The sequence below is a fragment of the Pseudophryne corroboree genome, chromosome 11 (genome assembly GCF_028390025.1).
Source record: "Pseudophryne corroboree isolate aPseCor3 chromosome 11, aPseCor3.hap2, whole genome shotgun sequence".
Taxonomy (NCBI): domain Eukaryota; kingdom Metazoa; phylum Chordata; class Amphibia; order Anura; family Myobatrachidae; genus Pseudophryne; species Pseudophryne corroboree.
In genome coordinates, this window is record NC_086454.1 from 159440694 (window position 1) to 159462296 (window position 21603).

Sequence of the window (21603 nt, forward strand, 5' to 3'; positions counted from 1 at the left end):
TGTTAGGATATGTATTATACAACACCTTGTGCTGTACTTCTATGAAAACACAATAATTGTTCTGCATAACTCTCATTCCAGTGGTGTTCTGCAAAATGTACAATGTGTGGTGTTCTGCAGGAACAACAATTATGAGATGTTCTGTCATTCGCTTTCCAGCGTTGTGCTGTAATTCCCATTTTTGTAGTGTTCAACATAATAGTCAGTCCTACAGATGTACCCTCATACATCTTTGCTGCAGTCGCGCCAAACAGTCCCTCCTGACACACTAAGTCCTGTGAGACTCTAGGATCGGGTATCTTTTTTGCCAATAATGCCTCTAAGTCACAATGCGATGTGACTTGCTCGCACCAGAAGACTGAGCTTATTAATTTAATATGCAACACTTGTATATCTGTGTGTGACCGAGTCACTGTATCTGTATAGAAAGTGCTACCATATATCACGTATATACAGTTGCAAGAAAAAATAAGAATTTACTCACCGGTAATTCTATTTCTCGTAGTCCGTAGTGGATGCTGGGAACTCCGTAAGGACCATGGGGAATAGCGGGCTCCGAAGGAGGCTGGGCACTCTAGAAAGATCTTAGACTACCTGGTGTGCACTAGCTCCTCCCACTATGACCCTCCTCCAAGCCTCAGTTAGGATACTGTGCCCGGACGAGCGTACACAATAAGGAAGGATTTTGAATCCCGGGTAAGACTCATACCAGCCACACCAATCACACCGTACAACTCGTGATATGAAACCCAGTTAACAGTATGAAACAACAGAGCCTCTCAACAGATGGCTCAACAATAACCCGATTTAGTTAACAGTAACTATGTACAAGTATTGCAGATAAACCGCACTTGGGATGGGCGCCCAGCATCCACTACGGACTACGAGAAATAGAATTACCGGTGAGTAAATTCTTATTTTCTCTGACGTCCTAGTGGATGCTGGGAACTCCGTAAGGACCATGGGGATTATACCAAAGCTCCCAAACGGGCGGGAGAGTGCGGATGACTCTGCAACACCGAATGAGAGAACTCCAGGTCCTCCTCAGCCAGGGTATCAAATTTATAGAATTTTGCAAATGTGTTTGCCCCTGACCAAGTAGCAGCTCGGCAAAGTTGTAAAGCCGAGACCCCTCGGGCAGCCGCCCAAGATGAGCCCACCTTCCTTGTGGAATGGGCATTGACAGATTTTGGCTGTGGCAGGCCTGCCACAGAATGTGCAAGCTGAATTGTATTACAAATCCAACGAGCAATAGTCTGCTTAGAAGCAGGAGCACCCAACTTGTTGGGTGCATATAGGATAAACAGCGAGTCAGATTTTCTGACTCTAGCCGTTCTGGAAACATATATTTTCAGTGCCCTGACAACGTCTAGCAACTTGGAGTCCTCCAAGTCCCTAGTAGCCGCAGGCACCACAATAGGCTGGTTCAGGTGAAACGCTGACACCACCTTTGGGAGAAACTGGGGACGAGTCCTCAATTCTGCCCTATCCATATGGAAAATCAGATAAGGGCTTTTACAGGACAAAGCCGCCAATTATGATACTCGCCTGGCAGAAGCCAAGGCCAATAACATAACCACCTTCCACGTGAGATATTTCAGATCCACGGTTTTTAGTGGTTCAAACCAATGTGATTTTAAGAAACTCAACACCACGTTGAGATCCCAAGGTGCCACAGGGGGCACAAACGGGGGCTGAATATGCAGCACTCCTTTAACAAATGTCTGAACTTCAGGTACTGAAGCTAGTTCTTTTTGAAAGAAAATCGACAGAGCCGAGATCTGTACCTGAATGGAGCCCAGTTTTAGGCCCATATTTACTCCTGCTTGCAGGAAATGCAGAAATCGACCTAGTTGAAATTCCTCCGTTGGGGCCTTTTCGGCCTCACACCATGCAACATACTTCCGCCATATGCGGTGATAATGAGTTGCTGTGACCTCTTTCCTGGCTTTAATAAGCGTAGGAATGACTTCCTCCGGAATGCCCTTTTCCTTCAGGATCCGGCGTTCAACCGCCATGCCGTCAAACGCAGCCGCGGTAAGTCTTGGAACAGACAGGGCCCCTGCTGTAGCAGGTCTTGTCTGAGCGGCAGAGACCACGGGTCCTCTGAGATCATCTCTTGAAGTTCCGGGTACCACGCTCTTCTTGGCCAATCCGGAACCACGAGAATTGTGTTTACTCCTCGCTTTCTTATTATTCTCAATACCTTTGGTATGAGAGGTAGAGGAGGGAACACATAAACTGACCGGTACACCCACGGTGTCACTAGAGCGTCCACAGCTATCGCCTGAGGGTCTCTTGACCTGGCGCAATACCTCTCTAGCTTTTTGTTTAGGCGGGACGCCATCATGTCCACCTGTGGACGACCCCATTGATTTACAATCATTTGGAAGACTTCTGGATGAAGTCCCCACTCTCCCGGGTGGAGGTCGTGCCTGCTGAGAAAGTCTGCTTCCCAGTTGTCCACTCCCGGGATGAACACTGCTGACAGTGCTAGTACATGATTCTCCGCCCATCGGAGAATTCTTGTGGCTTCTGCCATTGCCATCCTGCTTCTTGTGCCGCCCTGTCGATTCACATGGGCGACTGCCGTGATGTTGTCTGACTGGATCAGCACCGGCTGGTGTAGGAGCAGGGATTTTGCTTGACTTAGGGCATTGTAAATGGCCCTTAGTTCCAGAATATTTATGTGAAGGGCAGTCTCCTGACTTGACCATAGTCCTTGGAAGTTTCTTCCCTTTGTGACTGCCCCCCAGCCTCGTAGGCTGGCATCCGTGGTCACCAGGACCCAGTCCTGTATGCCGAATCTGCGGCCCTCCAGAAGATGAGCACTCTGCAGCCACCACAGAAGAGACACCCTGGTTCTTGGGGACAGGGTTATCAAGCGATGCATCTGAAGATGCGATCCAGACCACTTGTCCAACAGGTCCCACTGAAAAATTCTGGCATGGAACCTGCCGAATGGAATTGCTTCGTAAGAAGCTACCATCTTTCCCAGGACCCGCGTGCAGTGATGCACCGATACCTGTTTTGGTTTTAGGAGGTCTCTGACTAGAGAAGACAACTCCCTGGCTTTCTCCTCCGGGAGAAACACTTTTTTCTGGACTGTGTCCAGAATCATTCCCAGGAACATTAGACGTGTCGTGGGGACCAGCTGTGACTTTGGGATATTCAGAATCCAGCCGTGCTGGCGCAGCACTTCCTGAGATAGTGCTACTCCCACTAACAACTGTTCCTTGGATCGTGCCTTTATTAGGAGATCGTCCAAGTATGGGATAATTAAAACTCCCTTTTTTCGAAGGAGTATCATCATTTCCGCCATAACCTTGGTAAATACCCTCGGTGCCGTGGAGAGTCCAAACGGCAGCGTCTGGAATTGGTAATGGCAATCCTGTACCACAAATCTGAGGTACTCCTGGTGAGGATGGTAAATGGGGACATGCAGGTAAGCATCCTTGATGTCCAGGGATACCATGTAATCGCCCTCGTCCAGGCTTGCAATAACCGCCCTGAGCGATTCCATCTTGAACTTGAATTTTTTTATGTATGTGTTCAAGGATTTCAAACTTAAAATGGGTCTCACCGAACCGTCCGGTTTCGGCACCACAAATAGTGTGGAATAGTAACCCCGGCCTTGTTGAAGTAGGGGTACCCTGATTATCACCTGCTGGGAATACAGCTTGTGAATCGCTGCTAGCACCGCCTCCCTGTCTGAGGGAGCAATCGGCAAGGCAGATTTTAGGAACCGGTGGGGTGGAGCCGCCTCGAATTCCAGCTTGTATCCCTGAGATACTATTTGAAGGATCCAGGGATCCACCTGTGAGCGAGCCCACTGATCGCTGAAATTCATGAGGCGGGCCCCCACCGTACCTGGCTCCGCCTGTGGAGCCCCACCGTCATGCGGCGGACTTGGAAGAGGAAGCGGGGGAGGACTTTTGTTCCTGGGAACCTGCTGTTTGCTGCAGCCTTTTTCCCCTACCTCTGCCTCTAGACAGAAAAGACCCTCCTTTTCCCCGCTTGTTTTTCTGGGTCCGAAAGGACTGAACCTGATAAAATGGCGCCTTCTTAGGCTGTGAGGGGACATGGGGTAAAAATGCTGACTTCCCAGACGTTGCTGTGGAAACTAGGTCGGAGAGACCATCCCCAAATAATTCCTCCCCTTTATAAGGCAAAACTTCCATGTGCCTTTTGGAATCTGCATCTCCAGTCCACTGGCGAGTCCATAAGCATCTCCTAGCAGAGATGGATAATGCACTTACTTTAGATGCCAGCCGGCAGATTTCCCTCTGTGCATCTCTCATGTATAAGACTGAGTCTTTGATATGGTCAATTGCTAGCAGAATCGTGTCTCTGTCTAATGTGTCAATATTTTCTGACAGTTTATCTGACCACGCAGCGGCAGCACTGCACATCCATGCTGACGCAATAGCTGGTCTAAGTATAATGCCTGAGTGTGTATATACAGACTTCAGGATCGCCTCCTGCTTTCTATCAGCAGGTTCCTTAAGGGCGGCCGTATCCTGGGACGGTAGTGCCACCTTTTTAGACAAACGTGTGAGCGCTTTATCCACCCTAGGGGGTGTTTCCCAACGTAACCTATCCTCTGGCGGGAAAGGGAACGCCATTAGTATCTTCTTAGGAATTACCAATTTCTTATCAGGGGAAGCCCACGCTTCTTCACACACTTCATTTAATTCATCTGACGGGGGAAAAACTACAGGTAGTTTTTTCTCCCCAAACATAATACCCTTTTTTGTGGTACCTGGATGTAAATCAGAAATATTTAACACCTCTTTCATTGCCTCAATCATGCAGTGAATGGCCTTAACGGGCATTAAATTTGACTCATCGTCGTCGACACTGGTGTCAGTATCCGTGTCGACATCTACTTGTGCCATCTGAGATAGCGGGCGTTTCAGAGCCCCTGATGACTTTTGAGACACCTGGACAGGCACGAGCTGAAGACTCGGCTGTCCCACAGTCGGCATGTCGTCAAATTTTTTATGTAAGGAGTCTATACGTGCACTCATTTCCTGCCTTAAACTCATCCACTCAGGTGTCTGCTCCCCAGGGGGTGACATCCCTGCTAAAGGCATCTGCTCCCCCTCCACATCATTATCCTCCTCAAACATGTCGACACAGCCGTACCGACACACTCCACACACACAGGGAATGCTCAAACAGAGGACAGGACCCACAAAAAGCCCTTTGGGGGGACAGAGTAAGAGTATGCCAGCACACACCAGAGCGCTATATATATACAGGGACTAACTGAGTTATGTCCCTAATAGCTGCTTTTCAATAAAATATATATACTGCCAAATTTAATGCCCCCCCTCTCTTTTCCCTCTTACTGGTACTGTAGATTGCAGGGAAGAGCCAGGGAGCTTCCTTCCAGCAGGAGCTGTGAGGGAAAAATGGCGCCAGTGTGCCGAGGAGATAGGCTCCGCCCCTTTTTCGCGGCCTATTCTCCCGCTTTTTATGGAATTCTGGCAGGGGTATTTACCTCATATATAGCCCCTGGGGCTATATATTGAGGTATTTTAGCCAGCCAAGGTGTTTTTATTGCTGCCTCAGGGCGCCCCCCCCCAGCGCCCTGCACCCTCAGTGACCGGAGTGTGAAGTGTGTGAGAGGAGCAATGGCGCACAGCTGCAGTGCTGTGCGCTACCTTGGTGAAGACAGAGTCTTCATGCCGCCGATTTTCCGGACCATCTTCTTGCTTTTGGCTCTGTAAGGGGGACGGCGGCGCGGCTCCGGGACCGAACATCAAGGCTGGGCCTGCGGTCGATCCCTCTGGAGCTAATGGTGTCCAGTAGCCTAAGAAGCCCAATCCGGCTGCAAGCAGGCGAGTTCGCTTCTTCTCCCCTTAGTCCCTCGCTGCAGTGAGCCTGTTGCCAGCAGGTCTCACTGAAAATAAAAAAATCTAAGACTATTACTTTCTAAGAGCTCAGGAGAGCCCCTAGTGTGCATCCAACCTCGGCCGGGCACGAAATCTGAGGCTTGGAGGAGGGTCATAGTGGGAGGAGCCAGTGCACACCAGGTAGTCTAAGATCTTTCTAGAGTGCCCAGCCTCCTTCGGAGCCCGCTATTCCCCATGGTCCTTACGGAGTTCCCAGCATCCAATAGGACGTCAGAGAAAGTATGTGAACCCTTTGGAATTTCCTGGATTTGTGCATAAATTGGTCATAAAATGTGTTCTGATCTTCATCTAAGTCACAACAATAGACAAACACAGTCTGCTGAAACTAATACCACACAAACAATTATATGTTCTCATGTTTTTATTGAACACTGTGTTTGTCTATTGTTGTGACTTAGATGAAGATCAGAACACAATTTTATGACCAATTTATGCACAAATCCAGGAAATTCCAAAGGGTTCACATACTTTTTCTTGCAACTGTATGTAGGTAGTGCGTACACAGTGCGCAATGTGCTGAAAATCATTGGCAATATCATCATATTGCACAACCAACCTGAGGACGCAATAAACGACTGATGGTAGTGCGCGATAGTGCACACACACAGGACGATATGAACGATTTTATAGTCCCGATCCATTGTAATCTGCCACATTGTTTAAAAAAATCTGCTAATGTGTACCTAGCTTTACAAAGCTGCTCGGCAGATGCGCCAAATGAAGCTGCCCAAGATTTTCCCAGTGACCAGGGGTATAGAGGAGAGGGAGACTGGGCTGCTGGGGAACAAGGTTTAACTACAGTATTTGGTGCCCAGACTCTACCTGCCTAGGCTATACCCACTATGATTCCTGTGTCCTGTATGGCAGGAAGAAGAAAATGGTCCGGATGCTGGCAACTCGCGGCCTTGATTAACCCCCAGTTGCGTTTTGAGGCATTCCAATTCTGTAATATTCTACGTGATTCTCATTTATATGCGTCATGAGCCTTCTAATTCTACGTTGCTCTATAGACATGTTTTTGCAGAGGAATTTACTCAAATCAGACAAATATACTGTTCAAACCTGTATAATAGGTGTGAATCCCTGTTCCAGAGACCCTTTCAATAGTGCATTCTTCGTTGTACCAACCAACAGTTCTCCTCCAATGCCCTCTGCAATGGAACGCACAGCCCCAAACTGCTCAGGAATCTGTATAGGACAACGGAGAAATGTGATGGAGCAAGCTGCTACCGAATCTTTGGCCTATCCTGCTTGTATTCTAGTAAAAAAAAAAAGCTGCAAGCATAAGGCATTCTAGTCATGATGCATGGGGTGATTAGCAAGCAGGCAGAGCAAGATGGCTGTGGACATAGCAGGCGTTAAATGGATGGGGACTGTGTGGGTGCATGATATGCTTACATTACTGTTTCTTAATTCTACTTATAGCCACAGTTCCATTTCTTCATAATATATTTTTGTGACCCCCTAGTGCCGACACTTTGGGGGTCATTCCAAGTTGTTCGCTCGTTGCCGATTTTCGCTATACTGCGATTAGTCGCTTGCTGCGCATGCGCAAGGTTCGCAGAGCGCATGCGCTTAATTATTTTACACAAAAGTTAGGTATTTTACTCACGGCATAACAAAGCTTTTTCATCGCTGTGCTGATCGTAGTGTGATTGACAGGAAGTGGGTGTTTCTGGGCGGAAACTGGACGTTTTATGGGAGTGTGCGGAAAATCGCAGGCGTTCGAGTTGCAAAATGCAGGAGTGGCTGGAGAAACGGGGGAGTGGCTGGGCAAACGCTGGGTGTGTTTGTGACGTCAAACCAGGAACGAAAAGGACTGAGCTGGTCGCAATGGCTGAGTAAGTCTGGAGCTCAGAAACTACGGGGGTAATCGTTACGAGAAAATTAGCGAAGCTTTCGTTTGCAATTCTGCTATGCTAAGATACACTCCCAGTAGGCGGCGGCTTAGCGTGTGCAATGCTGCTAAAAGCAGCTAGTGAGCGAACAACTCGGAATCACCCCCTTTGTTCATTATGCTAATTTCATGCAAGCTTTCTCATGACCGCCTGCCTGCTGGGACACTGTTGCATTTATGACACTGTCAAATATTTTATGGTGTTTAAATATCGTACGTTGAGCAAAAGGGATGCCATCAGTAATACTTATAACTCCAAATATGCAAAGGGGGAAATTAAATTATCTGGGGGGTTTACCCAGCTTCTAACTGACCACGCTGCCTGATTCAATTAGCTGCGGGAACCCTGCACACTAATGCCGGGGACACAGGATTTTTCTTCTGAAGCTGCAAGGAAAATAAGTGTTAAATGCACCCCTCTGCATTTAACGTGCGGGGAAACCCATTAGATAGGATGTAGTCAGGTGACCGGCGGTCGTGATCCCTGCGGTCAGCATACCGACACCCATAGAGTGGGAATACAACCTGTCGCGAGCACCCCTGCCGGAAACCTTGCGGCCGGGATCTCGACCACCAGTTACCCAACCCCAATCCCATTAGATTACACATTTTACGTGGAATCAAATGTTTTTTTGTGCATTTACAAATGTTTTACCATGCGGGGAAAGGGATAATTAATTGAACAGTTATTCCCCATGGTAAACCCTGCAGCTAATTGAATACTCCCAAAGAATCGGGTGAAATACAATTATCCATATACAGGTTGAGTATCCCTTATCCAAAATGCTTTGGACCAGAGGTATTTTGGATATCGGATTTTTCCGTATTTTGGAATAATTGCATACCATAATGAGATATCATGGCGATGGGACCTAAGTCTAAGCACAGAATGCATTTCTATGTTTCATATACACCTTATACACACAGCCTGAAGGTCATTTAATACAATATTTTTAATAACTTTGTGTATTAAACAAGGTTTGTGTACATTGGCCCTCATTCCGAGTTGATCGGTCGCAAGGCGAATTTAGCAGAGTTACACACGCTAAGCCGCCGCCTACTGGGAGTGTATCTTAGCATCTTAAAATTGCGACCGATGTATTCACAATATTGCGATCACAAACTACTTAGCAGTTTTAGAGTAGCTCCACACTTACTCTGCCTGTGCGATCAGTTCAGTGCTTGTCGTTCCTGGTTTGACGTCACAAACACACCCAGCGTTCGCCCAACCACTCCCCCGTTTCTCCGGCCACTCCTGCGTTTTTTCCGGAAACGGTAGCGTTTTCAGCCACACGCCCATAAAACGCCGTGTTTCCGCCCAGTAACACCCATTTCCTGTCAATCACATTACGATCGCCGGAGCGATGAAAAAGCCGTGAGTAAAAATACTATCTTCATAGCAAAGATACTTGGCGCAGTCGCAGTGCGAATATTGCGCATGCGCACTAAGCGGAATTTCACTGCGATGCGATGAAAAATACCGAGCGAACGACTCGGAATGAGGGCCATTGAGTCATCAAAAAACAAAGGTTTCACTATCTCACTCTCACTCAAAAAAGTCCGTATTTCGGAATATTTGGATATGGGATACTCAACCTGTATTCCAAACACTTATAAAAATAGAATAATTTTCCAATTAATCTCAGGCTACAAACACTGAAAATGCTGTGTCACAGAATACTGAGCCACAATATTGTGTGGATGGATGCTACACTGTCACTGCTAGGACTCTGTGCTGCTGCCCTTACATTGCCTAGGCCGTATTCTGCCATCTCACCTCACACTCCTTAAGCTGGCTCAGCGTCTCGCTCCATAACACCAAACGCTTGTCCTTCCCTCCCGAACTGAGCACATGGCCCCCTCGGAGGGCAGTAAGCGAGGACACGCTACCATCATGTGCACGTGTGTGGCGTACTATCTGGTATGTATCTGAGGAGGAAATGCAAAATGTATAATGAGAATAGTCGAAAGAAATGAAGGTGCAGTGATAACAATGGTTAGGTATAAATTCATTGTGAATGATCTTATCGTTATGTGTGGCTTCAACTGGAATATGTGCCGATATTAATAACAGTTGCAATGATAAAGGAATGGCTGCATACTAGTGTGATAGGCAATCTGATACACTACGGAGGTCACATTGGGAACCTTACTGATCCTCACAAAAGCCACCCACTGTTCTTAATCTCAGTAATATGTTAAATTGATATATTTACTCAATGAATGAGAAACTTATCTGTAATAATAATAATAATAATAATAATAATAATAATATCAGCAGCAGCAGGCAAGCTACAACAAATATGCCAGCAAAGCAGGAAGCAGCTCTGTGCTGCAGGTAAAGGCTCAGAGGGCTAGGTGCGGCACATCACTGACTAATACAGTAGACACACTCAATCAGGCAGATTTATAATACAGCACAGGAAGCTCTAATGAATTGTAACCAACTGCAACCGAATAGATACTACTGCTAAGCACGTCTCCGTTTTGGAAAATGGCAGTCCAGCGCATGCGCAAAGTACTAAATATCAGTACTTTGAGCTATGTGCAGCGCCTCCAACCACATTTGAATCAGGCCCTATATCACCCCATTCTGGTCCCGACTCCTCCAGACCAGGAACCTCATGAATTAGCATCGGAGGCAGATTTACCAGCCGCTACTGTTGACAAAGGATGGTCCACCATTAGAGCCAGAACTGCTAAAGCCTCCACAAGTGTGGCCATAAGGGAAACGTGTTATAAGGTATATACGGGATGGTACCTGGTGCCATCTAAGCTTTACACCCTATTTCCATCTACACCAAGCTCCTGCTGGAGACAATGTGGTGAGGAGGGTACTTTATAGCATACATGGTGGTCTTGCCCCATTACTGAGTCTTATTGAGAGCAAGTATGGGACCTGATTTCACAGGTCACAGGTATGTCTCTGCCACGGGGCGTCTCTGTAGTGCTCGGGTGCCCCAGTCCAGTCCACTAACAAACATCAAGACAAGCTCATAGTCCATATATGTAATACAGCAAAATCATGGATTGACAAACATTGGAAATCTTCAGTCGCTCCTTTATTAACAGCCCTTCGTGCTCATGTTCACTTTGTAGCCTCAATGGTTTACTTCTCAGGCTGGCATAATGACACCAAGGCTACCCTTCATAAAGTATAGAAATCCCCACCACTTCCTGGCTTCTGCTAATGTCTTTTTATTTTACCTCTCCTATTACCCCCCCCCCCCCCCGATATTGTTTTGTCACCTTTGTGTTTCTATACTATGGACCCTATTCAGTATGGATTGTAAATTCTGCTAAAACAGCAGAATGTACAATTTTTCTGCTCACATGCTGGGGGCCGCCCATCGCAGGGCAAGGCCGCCCAGCATGCAGCCCACAGCCCACCCACTGCTATCACGCTAACATTGCGATCACACCGCAATTTCAGCATGGGCGCTGAAATTGTGGATGGCTCCTTGCCGGTGCAGCCTGGATGCGATGACAGGAGGCCCGCCGCCATCTTTTTGATCGGAGCGGCTGTGTTTGATGTCATGCAGCCAGCACGATCACGCCCACACCGTACCCCGCCCCCATTTCCCTGCCACCGCCCCCTGCAACGCTCCATCTCCACCTTGGAAACAGAGTGTTGCCGCCCCCCTCCTGCCCCGCAAACGCCTCTGCCTGTCAATCAGGCAGAGGCGTTCGGTCACCCGCAGTAAATGAGGGTGCATGCGCAGGAAGGGCCCTGCACGTGTGCCCGCTGGGCGAATGCAAAAATCCCGGTTGGATCGCGATTTGCAATCCAACCTGAATTAAGCCCTATGTCTTTTACATTACCCTAGTTTCTGCCCTTTTAAATGTCCATTTATAATAACCAGACAGCCCTGCTTTTTCACAGGGCCTTTTGGTAGTATGTAGCTGCTTTTTGGGCTTTCATCGTCTGTTTATATATGTTTGTTCTGTTGCTTTTGAATGGGCTCTGCTGAGATAATTGATGTGTACACTGTTTTATGGTGTATGGTACTGGTAGTGTTTATACCTATAATATTGTGTACCTGCCTTTTGATTATATGAATAACATCATTCTTTAAAAAAAACAGAACAAAAAAAAACCTAATTAATAGACTTGTTTAATAAAAAGAGAACTAGTGGTCTGAAAGTTTGGACTACAAAATAAAAAAAATAAAAAAATGTTGGTTACTGTGGCACAAGAAACGATCACCTTGTATTGTTCCAGAAAAAAACCCATAGACGATACGTGGAGGGCAGTTTTTTTGCTTCAGTTGAGTATTTTTTTTAAAGAAACATAACACCCATAAAAGTTATTAAGCACACGTGGACAGTTTTAACAGAACATTTACAGTTCAAGTGTACCAGGCTATTGTCTTTTCTAGTGCAAATCTCTGCTTTACTCTGTATGTACATGTTAGCTCACCTTTTGCGCCTCTCCCCAATGTCCTTGTGTCTGCCGCACTTCTGCCCCAGGTTAGTATCTGACCCTCTGAGTCTCCGGTGAGGACATCACCAGTTCGATCAAACAGCAAACACTGCACATAGCGGGGCTTTTTGTACTTCTAAAGGGATTAAAAATATACAAACACCTGAGACAGCCCTAAAAAGTGGACAAGTAAGTAAATGCGTACAGTTTGGAAATCCCTCTCTCCAAATCCACATTAATAAAAGACAAAAAAGAACTCACAGAAGGACAATTAAAATGGCGCATAAACTACAAAATAATAATCAGGCAGGACTTCAACAACTGGGACATGTAGAGCTTAGAGGAGAGAATGGATCAGGAGGCTATGACAGAAACATTCAAACACAGCAAAGTCACAAATTTAGCACAGCTACGATCAGGCACTCAGACATGCGGGGGGACGCCCAGCGCAGGTCTAGTCCACCCCGTATGTCAGTGCCGGACCCCCCCTACCCACAGAAATGCAAAAGCATCGCTCAGCGGTGATGCTTTTGCATTTGAGGAGTAACTCCCGGCCAGCGCAGCTCCTGCGGCTGGCCGGGAGAACCTCTTCGCTGCCCGGGTCACAGCGGCTGCGTGTGACGTCACGCAGCCGCCGCAGCCCGCCCCCCCAATGGTCTGACCACGCCTGCGTTGGCCAGACCACGCCCCCTAAACAGCGGCTTAACGCCACCGTCCAGCCCCCTCCCGCCCAGCGACCGCCTCTGCCTGTCAATCATGCAGAGGCGATCGCTAGGCAACGACGGCCTTTGGCCGTCTGGCATGCGCCGGTGCACTGCGGCGCCAGCGCATGCGCAGTTCCGACCCAATCGCTGCGCTGTGATAAACTGCAGCGAGCAATCGGGTCGGAATGACCCCCATAGTTCAGAAGGGGGGGATTTTTTAAAATCAGAGGTTTTCTCGCATTGAGATTAGAGGGATTAGAGGGAGGAGAAGAGGAACAAAAAGGAAGAGCTTTTATGCAATAGATCAATGGTGTTTCAGCCATTGTGTTGGGGACTGCTACAGTAAAGTCATTTGAGAACATATTTCTTTGACAGGGTTAACTACGATATGCCGGCGGTCGGGCTCCCGGCGACCAGCATACCGGCGCCGGGAGCCCGACCGCCGGCTTACCGACAGTGTGGCGAGCGCAAATGAGCCCCTTGCGGGCTCGGTGCGCTCGCCACGCTACGGGCACGGTGGCGCGCCACACTATTTTATTCTCCCTCCAGGGGGGTCGTGGACCCCCACGAGGGAGAATAAGTGTCAGTATGCCGGCTGTCGGGCTCCCGGCGCCGGTATGCTGGTCGCCGGGAGCCCGACCGCCGGCATACTGAAGACCACCCCTTTGACATAGTGCTATTGATATGTTAATGATAAATCAAATAAAGAAGAATAAAGAAAAATCTAATAAAATAAACCACAACTCAAAATAAACAAACACACAAATGATCTTGAGGAATCTGAAAGGTCTTTTCTACAACCAAAATCGAGGTTCGTAAGCAAAACAGTAGCCATGGTTTAGACAGGAGAATCAATGGGGAAGATTAATAGGAACCTGAAAAGGTATAGTGATCAATTGACAAAGGCTACAGGTACTTGGTATATGCAAAACATTTAGTTTTAATGTGTTATAGTTACAGTTAACACCTACCCCAAAAATGCCTTGTTTCTTAGTAAGTGAAGCACCACTCCAGCTCCAGAAGTGTATATGCGACTTGCCTACAGTGACAATGTAAAAGCTGTCCACAGGGTTGAAAGCCACACACAACACTGGCTCATTTGTGCACTTTACAAAACAAAAACAAAAAAAACTTTTAACTAGACATCAAAATAAGTATAGATACTGCAGACCTACAATAGGACAAGTGAAAGAGGAAACATTTCAAACACCCAAATACATGAAATATAATATATAGAGGAAATATCAATGCTCATCTACAACGGACCAAACCTGGCACTGCATTTTATAATGTTCTTTGCACAAGGAGCTGTCATTACTCCCATTACTGTACCCACAATACTGTAACAGACCTTTGTTTCAGCAATCTTGTTCCCTTTTGCCGTGTCCCAGATAGATAACACATGTTCATTGCAGTCGTCTACAACACATAGGTATAAGCCAGAGTCCTGTAAAAGGATTGGGATATGTGTAAGATGTTTATGAAAAGAATAGAAATAAAGCCATATTGATAATGAGAGAGAAAAAGAACGTAACACAATAAAAACAAGGCAGGGTCTATGTTATATGAAATATTATTACTTCATAAATAATTACATATAAAGAACAATTTTCAGTGGTCGGTTAGGCATTCTGTAAACTGGTGACTGATCGTCAGTCTTGCCTAACCCCTGAAAATCACGCCTAAAATAAGGAGTGAGGATGGGAGAAGTGGGAATTAAAGAGCTGACCAGATTCTGGAGACAATGAATGAATGTACATGGAGTAATTGCTGTCTCCTTAGACTTACGTGGGTGGAAAATGCAAGACAGCCTACACCCCTTTCGAAGAAGCCGAGACCAATCTGATGTAATATCTGGAGTGATGATGAATCCCATATAAACACCATAGGCTGCAACAAGATAATCATAAAAATAATGTGTATGCCAAAAATAATCATTTTTATATTGTTTGTATGCCTGTGTATCTACATGGGTGAGTTGAACAGTGATGTCAATGGTACAAGGTGATAGCTGTATTATTATTATGAAAATTGTTTGTTTAACTGTGCACTGAGTCCCTTTTGGTTCGAATAAGCTGCTGCACTTAAAAGGTGACCAACCTCACAATAGAAGCAAAAATACAAAATTGTGCTGCGCTCAATCCTGATGATGATTGTAATGTGCTGACACCTCAATTTGTTACACACTAGCTGTCTGCATAATTTGAAGGTGTAGTATATTCTAAACACAAGAAGGTGATATATTAGACTATGACCCTTATAGTTATCCTGTATAAATTACACAGTACGGTATGTGCCAGATCGTAGATGAAATAATTTTTGTGGCAAATGTATTTTTAAAGCACTAAGCTCTGTTTAATTAAATAATATAGTCCAGTAATGTCCATATCATTTCTCAAAGTCACTCTTTCTTAATGCGGCGTCCCGCACACAAGTTTTATCAGAATCTGATTGGTACAGTCTTTTGAGCACTCAATTACTTCTGCAGTGACACTGGAATAGGTACTTGAGTCTTCGCGGTGTGGAGCACTCAGTGTTATATCATAAGGTACACAGACATAGGGGTATTATTATTATGGAATTTTCTTGTTTGCTCATTTGATTATGTACTGCGGGTCCCTTGTGGCGCCATATAAATAAAGGATAGTAGTAATAATAATAATAATCATCATCATCATAATAATAATAAAAATGATAATAATAATAATAATAATCGTAATGTTTACTGAAAGAACTATTCATTTCAAAATACTACACGTCACTAAATATTACACATAACTCAGCACATACAATTTCCACAATAAAGCTGAAGTAACTATAAGACACATTCCTCAAGCTAGAATGAGAAACACAGATCAGCAGCCCAATATATGCAGTTGTTTACATGTGAACGCCAGAAAGAGTCTGTCTCTTCTGTTTTCTAGCAATACTGCAGTAATCTATTTATTTGGACGCTTCACTGCAGAGCCAGAGCATTGTGAAAGAGCTAGACCAGCAGATTTTGGTTTGGGGCTTCTAGCCAATTAACCAATTTAGATGTAATCTTCTTAAATAACCAGCTCCTCAATTCAACGTTGCATTCCACACTCTAGGATTACCCAGTAGGCAAGTGTTTGCTTTATATCCCTCCCAGATTAGAACAGTTCCAGGGAAGTGCATGTGCTTCTCTGGAGACAGGAAGAAGACGACTTTCTCTCTTGGGGAACGTATTCACGCACTCGGCCTCAGTACCACCTGTACTCTGCAGTCACCCTCATCTACTTTTCCTGACCTTACATCTGTACTATCCTGTGTAATCAAATGTCTCTCTGCTATCTCCACATGGTGGAATTTACGATCATCTCCACAATTTCCTTTCTCCCAAGCACGCTGCTTTGAATTCACACTTGACTCTAGGCCTGATTCTGATTTGGAAGTAAAGCAAAAAAAATAGGGATTTTTGTTTACTTACCGTAAAATCTCTTTCTCTGATTCCATCTGGGGGATGCTGCGCCGTTACTTGTGGGTTAGAGGTGTGTGGTTGTGGAGTGTGGCACAGAACTATTAAAAACCCTGACTCCTCCCCCCTCTAACCCCTCCCATCTCCTTCCTGCCTAGCCAGCACCTCAGTTAACGTTTAGCCAAGCCAAAGGAGATAGACCGAAAAAAATTAACCGGTTAAACCAGACAAACCCATGGGAGGGATCGCAGCGTCCCCCAGATGGAATCAGAGAAAGAGATTTTACGGTAAGTAAACAAAAATCCCTATTTCTCTTTCATCAATCTGGGGGACGCTGCGCCGTTACTTGTGGGATTTCCCAAAGCAAGCTAATGAGAGGAGGGAGACGGTGACGGCATACCCGTCTGTAAAATACGACGCCCAACAGAGGCAGTCTCCAAACCAAAAGTAAGAAAACGGTAAAACTTTGTGAAAGTATGGACCGACGACCAGGTCGCCGCCCTGCACAGCTGCTCAATAGATGCGCCACCGCCTCTAGTCGAATGAGCCCTAATTGAGTCAGGAACCGAAACATTTGAAGACACGTACGCCTGTCTGATGGCCGAAGTTACCCAACGGGCCACAGTGTTCTTGGAAGCCGGCCAACCTCGTTTGGGAGCATCAATCAATACCAACAAGGTATCCGTATGACGGAAAGACTCCGTGCGAGACAAATAAACACGTAAGGCCCGAACAACATCCAAGAGGGCCAAATGGGAGTTCTCCCCGGGAGAAGACGACGGAGTAAATGCTGGAAGGACAATGTCCTGATTTAAATGGAATGCTGAAACAACCTTTGGAAGGAAAGAAGGCTTAGTCCGCAGAACCACCCGGTTCTCATGAAACACTAACAAGGGCGGCCTGCAAGAAAGGGCCGCCAACTCAGACACTCGTCTAGCTGAGGCAATAGCTAAAAGAAAAACAACTTTTAGTGTTAGATAACGTAGTTCTACAGATTCCAAAGGCTCAAATGGAGATTTTTGAAGGGCCGTAAGGACCAAGTTTAAATCCCAGGGAGGAACCGGAGGAACAAAAGGTGGTTGAATCCGAAGTACTCCCTGAAGGAATGTCTGAACCTCTGGAATGATCGCTAGTTTCTTTTGAAAAAGAACCGACAAGGCCGAAACCTAACCTTCAGTGAAGAAAGCCTCAGACCCTTCTCGAGGTCCTCTTGAAGGAAAGATAGCAGGCGAGGAAGTCTAAACAAATGCGGAGTCAAGCCCCGCTTTTCGCACCAAGCAATGTAAATACGCCATACCCTATGGTAAATGCCAGAAGTCACCGGTTTCCTAGCCTGAATCATCGTCTGCACAACAGAACGAGAAAGACCTTTTGCTTTTAAAATGTTGGATTCAAGAACCAAACGTCAAAGCCAGCCGACTTAAATCTGGGTGGCGACAAGGTCCTTGAAGAAGAAGATCTGGTCGCAGGGGGAGACGAAAGGGGTCTCCGACGATCATGCTGCGCAGAAGAGTGTACCACTGTCGGCGCGGCCAATCTGGAGCCACCAGAATTATTGCGAGACCTTCTCGCCGAATGCGTTGAAGTAGACGTGCAATCAGCGGAATTGGCGGAAACACGTAACCCAGTTGAAACTGCCACGGGGCTGTTAGAGCATCGATCAGAAACGCTTGAGGATCCTGAGTTCGCGAGCCGTAGTGAGGAAGCTTCTTGTTGAGACGAGACGCCATTAGGTCTACGTCGGGCATTCCCCAGCGGGCCGCTAGAGAGAGAAACACCTCCTGGTGAAGTTCCCATTCTCCCGGATGAATCGTGTGACGACTCAAAAAATCCGCTTCCCAGTTCTCGACTCCTGGAATGTGAATTGCGGATACAGGTTGAGTATCCCATATCCAAATATTCCGAAATACGGAATATTCCGAAATACGGAATTTTTTGAGTGAGAGTGAGATAGTGAAACCTTTGTTTTTTGATGGCTCAATGTACACAAACTTTGTTTAATACACAAAGTTGTTAAAATTATTGTATTAAATGACCTGCAGGCTGTGTGTATAAGGTGTATATGAAACATAAATGAATTGTGTGAATGTACACACACTTTGTTTAATGCACAAATTTATAAAAAATATTGGCTAAAATGACCTTCAGGCTGTGTGTATAAGGTGTATATGTAACATAAATGCATTCTGTGCTTAGACTTGGGTCCCATCACCATGATATCTCATTATGGTATGCAATTATTCCAAAATACGGAAAAATCCCATATCCAAAATACCTCTGGTCCCAAGCATTTTGGATAAGGGAGACTCAACCTGTATTACTGGAACCCACCGTTCCGCCCACGTGAGATTCTGAGAGACTTCTCTCATGGTGGACCAGCTGCGAGTTCCTCCATGTTTGTTGATGTAAGCCACTGCTATGGCATTGTCGGACTGCACACGAACTGGATGACCCTGTACCATGGTCTGAATCAGAAGGAGTGCATACCGGATTGCCCTCAATTCCAGGATGTTGATCTGTAATTTCGACTTGTGACTGTTCCAGCGCTCCTGGAAGTGATGAGTCTGGAACACTGCTCCCCAACCGCTGAGGCTTGCGTCCGTGGTGACCATCATCCAAGACCAAACCGTGAACGGCGCTCCTTTTCTCAAATTGTGACTTTGAAGCCACCAGTGAAGCGACTGACGAGTCCTTACCGACAATCGCATCAACTGCAATTCGAGACGTGGATCCATCCGAGTCCAACAGCCGAGAATCTGAGCCTGAAGAGGTCGGGCATGAAATCTGGCGTATGGGACTGCCTCGAAGGAAGACACCATCTTGCCTAATACCTGCATGCATCTGAGGACCGACACTACCGGTAAGTGCAACAGGGTCCGGATTCTGGACTGCAGATCCTGAATCTTGTCTGTAGGAAGAAACACCTTCTGGCTGTTGGTGTCGAATAAAAGTCCCAGAAAAATCATTTTCTGGGAAGGGAGTAAAGACGACTTTGGAAAGTTTATTATCCATCCGAATGACTGTAGAGTCTCTATCGTTAGACGCAGGTTCCGATTGAGAATCGCCTCTGACGGGGCCTTGACCAACAGATCGTCCAAGTATGGAGTGATGTTGACCCCCTGTCAACGGAGAACCGCGACGACATGACCCATGACTTTTGTAAATACTCGAGGAGCCGTGGATAGACCAAAGGGAAGAGCCTGAAACTGAAAATGCCACGGACCGACTGCAAATCTCAGAAGAGATTGATGACCTATCCAAATAGGAACATGTAGGTAGGCGTCTTTTATGTCTATTGAAGCCAAATATTCCCCTGGCTCCATGACGGCGATTATTGAGCGAATGGACTCCATCTTGAATTTTTGGGTTGAGAGATACGGGTTGAGAGCTTTTAGATTCAGAATGGGTCGGAACGAACCGTCCGGTTTGTCCACGAGAAAAAGACCTGAGTAAAATCCCCGATCTCTCTGTTGAGCGGGAACTGGAAGAATTACACCATTCTGTAAAAGAGTGGCTGTTGCATGAAGAAGAGCTCGACGTCTGGAGGGATCGCTCGGAAGAGGAATGACGAACAGACGATATGGGACTGGTTCCTTGAGATCTAACATATATCCCCTGGATATGACCCCCGTCACCCAGCGATCTGGGTTCGACAGAAGCCATACCTCTAACCGAGCTCCAACCGTCATTGATCCCTCCGGCGATCGTGAACCGTCATGCAGTAGGTTTGTCGGAAGGTTTACTGGCTGGTCTACGAGTTGCCTGTGTTCCTCTACCTCTGAATGCCCCACTTCGTGGGTACCTGGAGAAAGCATGAAAGGAATGGGAATTACCTCTGCCCTGTGTACGAAAGGACCGAAACCTTGTAGTCTTCGGTTTCTGAGGAGCAACTGGAAGAAAAGGGCTCTTTCCCCCTGTAGTATCGGAAATAATCTTCTTTAATTCTGACCCAAAGAGAAACTCACCTTCAAAGGGCACCGCCGTCAAGGTCTGTTTTGAGTCAGAATCGGCATTCCAAACCCGAAGCTAAAGAGACCGTCTTGCTGTCACGGTCAAGGCAGAAATACGGGATTGTAGCGCAGCCGAATCTAACAAGGCCTCACCCACATAAGTAAGAGCCTCCGAAATCTGTTCTGCTAACTGAATGGCTTCCGATGGATCGTCAGACTGCATTCCAGATACGACCTGTGCTAGCCAGTCATCCGCGGCCTTGAGAACCCAAGCGCCAGCTAGAATTGGGCGAATAGAAACACCTGATAAGGAAAACATAGATTTAAGTATTGCTTCAATCTTCCTATCTGTGGGATCCTTCAACGTCACAGACTGTACAGAAGGAATAACCGTAGCTTTTGCTAAATGTGAAATAGGGGCGTTTACCTTTGGGGCCGTTTCCCAAAATTTTGTATCCTCCTCTGTAAAAGGATAGAGAAATTTCAATTTCTTAGGGGCCTGGAAACGAGAATCCGGCTTAAGCCAGGGTTCCTTTAAAATATCCGCAAAATGAGAGTAAGAAGGGAAGGCAGTAACCTGTCTTTTCTGTCGTTTGAAAAAACCAGAGGAAGTCTCTGCCACTTCCGCATCCTGAATATTAAGAGTCTGACGGATGGCTTCTATCAGCAATCTAACACCTGAGCTAGTAGAAAATTCCTCATCTTCCCAGGCCGAAACTTCGTCCCACTCTGGGTCTACTTCCCCATCCTCCAATGGGGATGTCTCCAACTCCTCCCCCGGGAAAGTTATAGCGGGCAACGGCTGTGGCCGTTTTGTAGCAGAAGAACTGCCGGCAGAGTTTACAAATTTGTTTAGAGATTGAGTTAAATCAGCAAGACACCTGCCCATATTCTGAGCCAAGAGAGGTTCCCCCGTATTCTGACCGGAATCAGCCTCCGATCTGGACTGACGTAATTCTGAAATGGCATCTACCATGTTCCTGGCCCAAGGAGGTATAGACTGATCCGCGGAACCTCCCTGCTGGTCCGCCACCGATGCACCAGAGCATGCAGTACATAGGGTACCCGCGTCCGCGCTACCCTTAGCTAGCTTTGACCCACATTGTGAGCATGAAAAATAAACCACCGAGGATATCTTCCCCTTTGTAGATTTGTCTGGCTTACTGGTCATAATGAAACTTTTTTTTCTTTTTTTTTTTTTTAAATAACAATGTACTACAAACGAACTATAAACCCAGTAGAGTAGTGAACAGTACTGTGAATTATACT

General features: G+C 46.3%; 1 protein-coding gene across 1 annotated transcript in view; it reads right to left on the minus strand.

Moving 5' to 3' along the window:
• The window catches only part of EML3 (EMAP like 3), a 112636-nt gene that overhangs the window by 16718 nt on the left and 74315 nt on the right, over positions 1-21603 (minus strand). Inside the window, exons 10-15 of the mRNA XM_063945022.1 lie at positions 14734-14835; positions 14297-14392; positions 13917-14051; positions 12239-12377; positions 9596-9747; positions 6984-7109 (exon numbers count right to left, since the gene is read on the minus strand). Of these exons, the coding sequence (XP_063801092.1) occupies positions 6984-7109; positions 9596-9747; positions 12239-12377; positions 13917-14051; positions 14297-14392; positions 14734-14835 (750 nt within the window). The remainder of the gene's footprint in view (positions 1-6983; positions 7110-9595; positions 9748-12238; positions 12378-13916; positions 14052-14296; positions 14393-14733; positions 14836-21603) is intronic.